The sequence below is a fragment of the Lepisma saccharinum genome, chromosome 3 (genome assembly GCF_977018435.1).
Source record: "Lepisma saccharinum chromosome 3, izLepSacc3.1, whole genome shotgun sequence".
NCBI lineage: Eukaryota > Metazoa > Arthropoda > Insecta > Zygentoma > Lepismatidae > Lepisma > Lepisma saccharinum.
The window spans coordinates 101663014-101674531 of NC_139231.1; the positions used below are offsets into that span (position 1 = coordinate 101663014).

General features: G+C 35.8%; 1 protein-coding gene across 3 annotated transcripts in view; it reads left to right on the plus strand.

The window, feature by feature from the left end:
* Nucleotides 1–11312, plus strand: part of Hip14 (palmitoyltransferase Hip14) — a 68770-nt gene extending 57458 nt beyond the window's left edge. For all 3 annotated transcript variants that reach the window (XM_083119049.1, XM_083119048.1, XM_083119050.1), the window contains 5 exons: nucleotides 33–194; nucleotides 2054–2210; nucleotides 4727–4861; nucleotides 6989–7095; nucleotides 9562–11312. In XM_083119049.1, coding sequence (XP_082975175.1) covers nucleotides 33–194; nucleotides 2054–2210; nucleotides 4727–4861; nucleotides 6989–7095; nucleotides 9562–9816 — 816 coding nt within the window. In that variant the 3' untranslated portion in view covers nucleotides 9817–11312. The remainder of the gene's footprint in view (nucleotides 1–32; nucleotides 195–2053; nucleotides 2211–4726; nucleotides 4862–6988; nucleotides 7096–9561) is intronic.
* Nucleotides 11313–11518: the final 206 nt, after the last annotated feature.

Below are 11518 nucleotides of genomic sequence, written 5' to 3' on the forward strand. Positions count from 1 at the left end.
TGTTCATTTACTTATTTATTTATTTATTTCAGTTTTGGATGTATGTAACATGGTTTCTGTGGATAGCTCCAGAAGCAAACTTACTTCTAACAGCACTTTTTGTTAGCACGTCTTTGCTCCTGTGGTACAACTTCTTAAAGTCATGGAAGGGTGACCCTGGAGTAATTCGTAACACCCAGGAACAAAAATATAGAGTGAGTAATCATGTTTATCTGGAAGTAGTTACATCAGTAAGAATTATCTAGATACCTGGAATATTTTAATGTCCTCTTTAATATCATTTTCATTTGTTAATATCACTGCTAAGTATTTAAATTTACAAACTGATTCAAATGAGTTCTTCTCTGTAATGAGGCTTTGATCATTTGAGATATACAATACAGGGTGCTCGGAAATTCCCCTTACAAACTCCTAGGGCTAGTAGAGGGGACCGAGTAGACAATATTTGGAATAGGAACCCATGTCCGGAAACGTACAGTTTCCATGCTACAACCATGATAATGTGTCGGATGTGCCTGTTTTGGTATGCTACCGGGTAGGCAATACATGACGTCAGAAGGTCACCTGATGACCTAAAGTGTAATCATTTATTACAACCATGTCAAATGAGGTGTTACGTAGGTTACAGAAGTGAATGACGTGTGACTCAGTCCGTAATACAAACAAATTTATTTGATAACAATGCCAAGGGAACAAAAAGAAAGTACTATTCATTGATCAACACCTGTGTCGACAGTGGAACGCAACAATTTGTTTCTGTCTTCTGCACTGGATGCGTCGCATGAGGGTTTTAGTCTGCCCAGACATGGCTGTTTTGAAAATTGAGAACAGACTCCTTAGTGAATTTACATTCATCTGCGAACGTCATTCACTTCTGTACCTTACGTAACACCTCATTTGACATGGTTGTAATAATTTATAACTTTAGGTCATCAGCTGATCTTCTGACGTCATGTACTGCCTTCCCGGTTGCATACGAACACAGGCACATCCGACACATTGTCATGGTTGTAGCACGGAAACGGTACGTTTCCGGACATGGGTTCCTATTCCAAATATTGTCTACTCAGTCCCCTCTACTAGCCCTAGAACTTTGTAAGGGGAATTTCCGAGCACCCTGTATAAAAGACAGTTATTAACCATGTTAAAATATGGCCTGGCACATCAGGAATATCCACGAAACATAAAAAAGGCCTAGAATTTAGACACTTTCTGGCTGGCTCCTCTTCATGATAGAAGCCACTGGAGGTGCTGGTGTGAGCCATGGCAAGACGATTGCAATGCAATGGTATTGTATAGATAGAGGCACATATTTTTGGTAAATAAAAAGGCAAAATTTCGGTACAAAAACTGAGTCAATTTCGGGTTCAAAAGCGGTAAATAAAATAAAATATCGGTGTTATAGCGGTGAAAAAACGGATGAAAAGTGGTATATAAAAAGACATATTGGTTAATAAATTGTGAAAATAATCCTAAATTTGATTTAAAAACTACACTTATTCCACAGAATTAATATTTCACTTCTAATAGCACATTTATGTAGTTATCAGAGTATTAAGTATATTTCTGTGTAAAGGAGTCCATTTTTGCTTCTCCAATATTAACAGCAGAATTAATCAATTTTCCGGGAATTGCATAACTCTCAGGATAATTCAGACCTCGGAAGGTGTCACGGCGGTGAATAAACCCTGAATTTCGTGTTTAAGAGTTAATTTCGCTTTTTGCAGTTCATTTCGCATTATTTCGTGACAAAATATGGTCACAAAATGCACCTCACACCTTTCAAAAACATGAAAAATTAACACTACAATGTGTTTTTTCAAATTTTGTTTTTTCGTCAAAAACGAAATATGCATGCCCCTATGTATAGAGTTTTCATGGCAAGATCTGATTGTAACATTTCAATGAATGTGAAAATTGATGATATTTAGTACGTGATCTCTAAGATAGCAACTTATTTCCCAAACTGTCAGTGAATTATATATTTTCTCTTTTATACGAGGTAGCTTCCAGTTGGTGCACCTGTTAATTGTGATACTCTGTTTAATTCCAGACAATTATTGAAATGGCAGAGAGGGATGGCTTTGAGCATCAGTGGTTCTGTAGTTCATGTTTAGTGAAGAGGCCAATCAGGTCGAAGCACTGTTCCATGTGTGACCGTTGCGTAGCAAAATTTGATCACCATTGCCCATGGGTAGGAAATTGCATTGGTAAGTTGTTCATTTTCTGCTGCTAAACTTGGTTTTAAGGGAATTTTGCACAGGAGTGTGCACAAATTTCAAATAATGCTGTAGTTGTGCATAAACATTGTGTGATGGGTCCAATTCATTCATCACTAGTACTTACTGACTGATAATATTAGATTATCATTGCAGTTTACTAGGTGACCAGTTTTCAGTGATCTGGGTCATCAGAGCCAAAATAGACAGTGTCGAGTAAAGTACCAGCAAAGTAATTTGTTAGAAAATCTGCAGGGACTAAATAGTCAGTGATAGCACTCATTACAAAAATGTCAAAAAGTAAAGATGATAACATACCTGGAGCAGTCACTAAATAGGCTTTTATGTATTAGTGAATGTTCCTAGTAGATTTTTATTACTTTTTGTTAATATAAATGCTCTAACAAGAACAATTGCTAACAATTTTAAAAGAGTATTTAGTTGTACTTCTGCTTTTTCAGAGTTAATTTGGCATGCATCCTTTGTTGTAAACTCACTGTGGAACAAGCATGTTTATGGCTATGGCACAAAACAACTCGATAACGTGGCAGAAAAATAATTAATTAAGGCTTTTTTAAAACTGCTGACTACTCTCACAATCTTACACTGATGAATTTCTTCCTTTGGAATTTTGTGAAAGACTTTTTATTTGTTCCAGCCTTCCCTCCTATCCTAGAAGGTTTCACAAGTCGATTGAGAGATGCTGCACAAAGTGCTGCAGAATTTGACTGTCACCTTGAAGTGTGTAATATTTAGAGGCACATATTTTTGGTAAATAAAAAGGCAAAATTTCGGTACAAAAACTGGGTCAATTTCGGGTTCAAAAGCGGTAAATAAAATAAAATATCGGTGTTATAGCTGTGAAAAAATGGATGAAAAGTGGTATATAAAAAGACATATTGGTTTTAAAATTGTGAAAATAATCCTAAATTTGATTTAAAAACTACACTTATTCCACAGAATTAACATTTCACTTCTAATAGCACATTTTTGTAGTTTTCAGAGTATTAAGTTTATTTCTGTGTAAAGGAGTCCATTTTTGCTTCTCCAATATTAACAGCAGAATTAATCAATTTTCTGGGAATTGCATAACTCTCAGGATAATTCAGACCTCGGAAGGTGTCGCGTCGGTGAATAAACCCTGAATTTCGTGTTTAAGAGTTAATTTCGCTTTTTGCAGTTCATTTCGCATTATTTCGTGACAAAATATGGTCACAAAATGCACCTCACACCTTTCAAAAACTTGAAAAATTAACACTACAATGTGTTTTTTCAAATTTCGTTTTTTCGTCAAAAACGAAATATGCATGCCCCTAGTAATATTACATGTGCTCCATACATTGATTTTTAAGTAAATTCTCTGATGTGTAAGCTTTCATTTGATACCTATTTTCATTTGAATAATTATAAACTTCTATTATAATAAAATTAGACTCGTCAATATAATTTTGAATAACCCTGTGTTTATTACATAATGTCTATTATGTTATTCTTTATTTGATAAGTATGCAATGGATGACAATTTATATTCTAAACAGTCTAATGTCACACAAAACTTTGTATCATTTGTGATAACACTTCATGTGGTAGCGTCGTCGCCTTGTAATCAAGGGGTCCCTGGTTCAATTCTCGGTGGAGGCACATAGTGGTTCGGATCCCACTTTAAACTGTAGGTCAAGTCCCAATTAGCCTTATTGTGCATAAAGTGGAATTAAACCCCAATTCAATCAATCAATGAATCAAACTTCATGAAAACGTTGTTACATACAGTTATTCTGCATCATCTGAGAAAGTTAGAAAGAGGGTTCTTCCTCTCTAACAGCCCAAACAATGATGCCTGTGAATGAACACCAGAAGTATGAAGATGCATCACATCTTTCAGTGTTGTTCAGTGAGACTGAATAGGATGCAAGAGATAACCCTTTGGAAGTCACCCAAGTGCCAACCTCTCTCTTCCACATAGTACACCCGGACTGCATTTTGCAGACTAACGAGGAGGCTCTGGCATCTGGACTCACAGCCAACGTAATCTGCTGTTGGGCTTGCATTGTGTGCTGTCCATGTGTGTTTGTGATTGTCCTTTCATCAATTTTATCTCATCACCATTAATTCTCATCGTTACCATCATCCCAGAGTGGCAGAAAAGTGATGTAAAATCAATCAATCAATCAATCAATCAATCAAAACTTGTTGACAGCTCAAATTATACATACAGGTAACTCCACTGACTTTGTCAGAGTTGTGTGTTAGATCAAGTGAACTAACATTTCACTCCTTATAATTCAGAGCCATAGTAAATGACTTCAGAAAAATTAATGTGTGGCCAGCCACTTTGGTCAACCTTGTTCCTTGTACGGTCAATTGACATGTTATTCTCTTTGTTTTGGTCTGTTAAAACACAGCCTGTTAGTATTTCTTGTGGATAGCAGAAAGAATACTTGTCATAAATTTGCATACGTATGTTAATTAATGTCTTTGTGTAAAATTTGCATGTGCTCTCTTTACAGGTGCAGGGAACCATAGATATTTTATTGGTTATTTAGTTATGCTCCTCATTATGTGCATTTTTATGGTATATGGAAGCACTTTCTACTGGCATAAAGCATGCCAGGTGGAATCTCTTCAGAAAGGATTCTGGAAAGGTAAGCCTTGAAGCTCAATAGTGTGAAATTAGCAGTGTGATTGTAGTACAGATAAGTTCTGCCTGGTTACAAAGTTGGGAAAAATGAGAAATTTCTTCATTCAGTGCAAGTTCTTGTACGGGGTGGGTGCCTACCTGTCAAGAAAAAGTCAAGAAATCAACAGGAATCTCAAAAAATTTTGTTTGTGGGCAAGATTTCTGCTATTTTTTTTTTTTTTACAGTATAGTGAATTTACATTGTTATATACCTGTACTGGGATTTGATAAAATTGAATATTTGGAAATTTGAAGTTGTATTGAGTTGTAGTTAAGATTTGTTCGCTTTGTTTCTTAAAAATTACATTATTGTAAGTAAAAATATTAAATATGGCCATTCCCCATCCAGGATGATGTCTGAAGCGTTAATTTTCTAAATTACTTGTTAAAGTACAGCTTAGGGTGTTTAATTGAATAAAAATATATATTTTCTTAATTTCAAACTATCACAAAGTGTGGGGCGTTTAAATAAATGTTAAGAAAAAGGAAAATAAGGTCAAGAAAAAAGAAATAAAGGTCAAGAAAAAGTCATGAAACGTCAAGGATTGTGGATTTGTTATTTTGGTAGAAGATATTTTTGTATTCTACAGCTATCAGTGGTTCTTAGACTGACTACCTTTTAACAGTAGAAAATAAACAAATTGGTTATCGATTATCCATATCTAAGTATGTGATTATCCATACTAATAATGACATAATGTTATACCAGTGTCTCACTAAAATTGAAATAAATTAACCAATCTAATATGTATGTATTTTTGATTGTAAAGATTGGGCTGATAAGTTTCTCACTTGATCTGTAAATGTTTGCTCTGCTTTTTGTAAATTCCACTTCTAATTAAACTGTTTCTTTTTCCATTGCTAACCCATCAGTATCATGTTTGTATTCATTAATTAAGGAAGTAGCTGCCCTGTGGCCAAGCAAATTTAGTGCCATACTCGCATTGTTGCCATTGAAGGTTTCAGCTTCAAGTCCTGGTTTAGACATGCATGTTAATTTGTTAGTGTCCTTTCATCAAATTATAGAAATATTGGTAATTATCAGTAAATTTATTGACAATTTTTATTGATAATCTGATACACATATTCCGATTTCAGGCAATACTGATAACAAGTGCGCATCCGTAAGTCAGTATTTTGATCTTCACTTGCTGGAGTACAGTTACAGTTCATTTACAATGTCTTCACAATCGATATCGCTGCATCTAGTGCAATGAGACATTTCTGTTAGTCTTTCTATGATTTTCTTGAGACTTGAATATAGTAGTCACGTGGCGCTGTAGTTTTCAAAATGTGATTGTTGAAAGTATGTCCTTATATTTATGGGTCTGCGAGTGCCCACAGATTTTCACTTGAAGCTTGCAAGTAAACCTTATAACAGGGAATTGTGGTCTGTGATCAGGTTCTGTTGCGGAAGTATGATCTGTGATCAGGTTCTGTTACTTCCGCAATCCTTGTAACAACATTCTTGGCAACTTCTTGGTTTCTGTTCATCTGAGACGTGAAGGAAGCTGTCAAAATTTTATTGCAGATTTGTTCCACTTACTAGTGGTGTACCATGTGTAAGCAGACAATTTAGGAGGAGTTGCTTTTCCACAGTAGTTTGTTTCATGGAACATAATGGTATCAGATTGCTGATGCAGGAGTACACTTTTTGAACTTCAGAAACTTGAATCTTGTAGACATTGTTATTTTAGCTGGTATCCCCAACGGTATAGTTGTGATGCTGTTGCCTTGTAACCAAGTTGAAGGTACATTGCACAGTGGTTCAGATCCAACTTTAAACTATAGGCCCTTTGCCATGAGAATAATGTTATTAGTGTGGCCCTTTGCCATGAGAATAATGTTATTAGTGAAGTAGCTGTTTTTATTTAGATAATCCTATCATGCATACAGAACTTGGTTAAGGAATCTCATAAGACTGGCAAAGTAAAGTAAATCATCGTAACTGGATATCATGATACAATTTCTGATATGTATGTTCTTTGTACTATAATATTCTGTGAAATATATAATGCACACATCGGTTTTACTCAATATTTCAACTCAAAATTGTTTGATTTGTTTCAATATGAATGTTTCCTTCTTACAGCAATGGGAGACATAGCTACATGCAATGCTTGGGTAGCCTGGGTTTCAGCAAATGCAGCCATTCATGCCATCTGGGTAACAACTTTATTTGCTTGCCAAATGTATCAGGTATGGTGTTGCATATTTCATTTTTTTTAGTGTTTATTGTAGATAGAGCAGTCTGTTTTCAAATATATGTCAAGCTGTGACATATAATTTCTGGGCAAACTATACTGACAGTGGAAAATGTTCTTCTAAATTATTCTAAAAAAAGAAAATAGCTGAATGGAAAAGTTCTAATTTAATCCTCAAATGCCAGATTGAGGCAATTTTGTGTATACAATTTGGGATCATACTGCAGCTCACTTAATGTTTCAGTCATTCATGTTTGCATTGATTCATGGCCTTTAAGGTGTGTCGGAACTAATTTTTTTATTGATGTAGCCACATGGCAATATGAGGGACGTTCATAAAGTAATAGTTTTTGCTTTTTATTTGCATGCTTGTTTCAAGAATTTACCTTGTGGGGAAGCCTTTGTTCCTTAAGGTATGGGATCGGAACACATTCCGTTCGTAGTAGTTCTGCAGAACATCGCTAGAGGGTCAGAAAACCAAGATGGTGCAGCCCGTGGTGCCAGCTGAAGTTCGAGGTGTGATTAGCTTTTTTAGTTTTGGAAAGGAAAATTTGCAAATTTTCCACTGTTGATGAGTGTTGGGTGCACAATTATGACCCAGAGATGTAGACCCAAAGCAAGCAGTGAAATCACTCTGGGTCACCAACTTGCAAAAAGCCAAGGTTGTGACATCGTGAGGGAAGGTGATGCTGAGTGTCTTTTGGGATTGATGTGGTGTGATCTTGCGAGATTGCACCCGCAATGGAAAACCCATCATTGGATGATACTACCAGGACATCTTATCCGGACCTCTTATCCAAGTTGAGGGATTCAATCAAGGAACGTCGTGGAATGATGACGAAAGGAGTGCGGCTTCTCCACGATAACGCTCCCGCCCATTCCGTTCAGGAGACTGTGACTCATGCAACCACTAGGATTCGGAATTCTCCCCCACCTTCCATATTTCCCAGACCTCGCACCCACTTCTTCCTCTTTCCAGAACTGAAAAAGCCCCTGCGTCGGAGGTATTTCAATGACTATTATGACATCATTTCTGCAGTGACTGATTTCCTGGACAGCCAGACACAGGACTTCTACAACGTGTCACACTGGGTGGAGTTTATGTGGAGAAAGATTGTGATTCAATCACAAAAACTTGTATGCATTACTGTATTCTTTCTTGGCAATAATTATTACTTTATGAACATACGTTGTAGAAGTTGCACAGTTTTTGTAAATTGAATTTCACTTCCTTAGTTCTTATCTTTATTTTGTTGCTGAAATGGAAACTTTTCAACTGGATGACTGCTTGTTCAGTGCAAGTGTGCCCTATGCATTTAGATTCACTTTTATAAGCAAACCGTTAAAACAATAAGAACTAAAGAAAATGGGTGAGGATAGGAAGGTTTTGCAGTAGTGGTGTTTTTTGGAAGAGAGATTTTTTACTTTGATTTTTTACTGAAATTTTTTTTTCCTCCATTGCATGACATTATAGCCTGAAGTGTATTGAACAAAACTAGATATAATTCATGATTCTACCATCTTCAATTTCTTCGATATCAATTATATTTTTACTAGTCTATAATTTCAAATTTGTCACTGAAATTAGCATTAGCATTGAGGCTAATACTGTTAAAAATGCTGACCATGGAAGGATTACTTATAATATAGGAAATATATGATTTATTGTTTGGGAACTTTAAGTGTATTTTGTATCAATGATAGAGTCTGCTTTATGTTGCATTAATGAGTGTGTTTTTTATAGTTATTACACTAATTTGAGCTCCATTATCAACAATGTTTATTGTTGTGATGTGTGATATGAAGTGTGATTAATTGTACAAGCCATTTGATGAGTGATTCCCAGTGAATCTCTGCTTATTGTAAATCACAATTTTATGTTTCTGGATTTTAGGTGGCCGCGGTCGCTCAGTCGGTAACGCGTCTGACTACCATGCTAAAGGTCCCGGGTTCGATCCCCAGCCGGTTCAAATCCGGGAACTTTTCTAACGATGGAAGCGGCTCCGGCGCCCACCCAGCGTCGAATAACATGGGTACCTGGGGGAAACCCTGGGGGGTAAAGGCGGTCAGGGGCGTGATGCTGATCACATCACCCCCACTCACGACCGGATCAAGAAAGTGTGGGGCGTTACCTCCACACCCCCTATACGCCTTCATGGCGTGGTGCTATGCACAGGGGAGAACTTTACTTTTTTTTTACTTTTATGTTTCTGGATTTTACATTTTTTCCTGCTTTTTAAAATTTATTTTTCTCAACTCAATGAAGCAAATTATAAAACTTTTCCAGATTATACACTCCTCTGCATTGTAAGTTTTAATGTTCAATTAGTGAGAATTGTTAGGAATTTCGAAGCAGTATTGGTATCAGCCGAGCCCTATTACATGTATAATTAATTTTTCAAATTTGTTTTGGAATTATTGGCCATTGCTTATAACATATTGACTGCTGGTTGTATTTCAGATCATGTGCCTAGGAATGACCACCAACGAAAGAATGAACTCAGCAAGGTACAAGCATTTCAATGTTGGTAGGTATGGAGAAGTGAAGAGCCCTTTTCACAGAGGGTTTTTCCAGAATTTAATAGACTTTCTCCAGTGCCGCTGTTTCGGCCTCTTCAAACCTGATCCTACCAATTGGATGCAGCGCTTCGACGTGAAGGAGTCTGTGGAGGAAGTGCCGTTACTTTCCGCTAAGGAGAATTATCAGTACGTATAAAAGCATCGGGGGAGACTCCCTATTTTTTCAAGTGAGTAATAATTTGAGAGAGACCATTGTTTTTGTAGTGCTGTGAAGTTTGTTACAACCAAAGATCTTAGTTTTTTTTATATCATGTGATATTCTCATGCTGTCATCTACTTTGCAGTAATATTTATACAAAAAATCTACCTGTATCCTTCTTTTTATTAGTTTGTTTTACACACAACACATTTTGGATGAACATGAGTGAAAGTATGAAAAATCATGTGAATTTATTGTGTACTTGTGTAGTATGAAAACTAGGATATTCATTCAGATTGAAAGAATATTGATTTTATTGTGAATAAGAAACTGTTTTGCTTCATAAGTACATGTAAAGATACACTGCTACAGTTTCAAGACTTTTTATTTTTATTTTCCATTCTCTTCGTGTCTCATAGATACATGTTTTGCATGTGTGAACTCTTATCCTAACGTGTGTGTTCTAAGAGTCTTTATGTGTGCTTGTAATTTTGTATGTAAGATACCTCTAAGTGAAAATGGATTTTCTTGCATGTTCCTCGTGCTTGAATAGTGGGTTCGGAGTTGTATATTCTTGAATATATATATTGTATTTATTCACCCACAATGTAGTAGATGCAAGGGAGAACTTAGTATTATTTTTTTCCCAAATCAATCATTATGACTAGATGTGGAAGAGTTCAATATGCTGAACGGATGATTAATAATTCTTGTAATGGTGCATCAATTTGTTAGGTTGGTATAGTGTTGTATTTTGTATGATCAAAAGGTGGATGAGGTGTGGTGTATTTTATTATTTTCAAACAAATAAGATTATCATAGCTAAATATAGTTATACAAAGTAGTTTTTCATTGGCTTTACTTACAACAAGACGTCAAGCGTGATTCTAAATGTAATATTGTCTTTTTCTGATGAATAATCTTGAAATTATTAAAAATTATATATTAAACCTATCTTATGCTGTAGATCATATGTAGAAACTCCTCATAGTGTTAAAGAAATGTATATGCATTATGCTTGCTTTAGTGTGCCTTAAGCAGTGAATTTTGCCTGCAAAAATGCAAAACTTGTGCTGTTTAGCCAAGTATTTTACTCTTTTGGTCCCTGTTCACATTTTATGCTTGCCCAACAGAAAAATCCTGAGAACTTTGTCTTAAAGTTAATAAGTGAACATGTTCTCAGTATCATCCACTTGAAATTTTGTCAAAATATTGAAAATTATGTTTACGTAGATGAATATTTTTGTCAGATATTTTAAATGATTTGTTAATGTTGCTTTGTTACGTTCTGTTCATGTGTTGTGGGAAACAAATGTTGTTAATTCAGTAGAAGAGTTCAATAAATTAGCAGATACTTAATGCATCACTTACTTTAGAAAAGTATTGAAAATATCTGATTGTTAAAAATTGTACACTGCTCATGCATCTATATAATACAGGGTGTTTCATAATTCCCTCCTGGATTTTGGAAGTCAGTTGCTCAGAGGCCAACTCACCCACGGGGATGAGAGCATGTCAGTGAAGAGAGTAAATATTCAAGTTTTTAACCCACTGTACAGATGTTCGATATATGTCTTCCCTTGGTGACTCGACAAATATAAAATGAGCAGGCAGGCCAGGGCCATCGCCTGAGACTGTGGACTGCATATGAGCAAGATTACAGAATTGACGTGTTGGCGAGTCACCAAGGGTGGTTAAA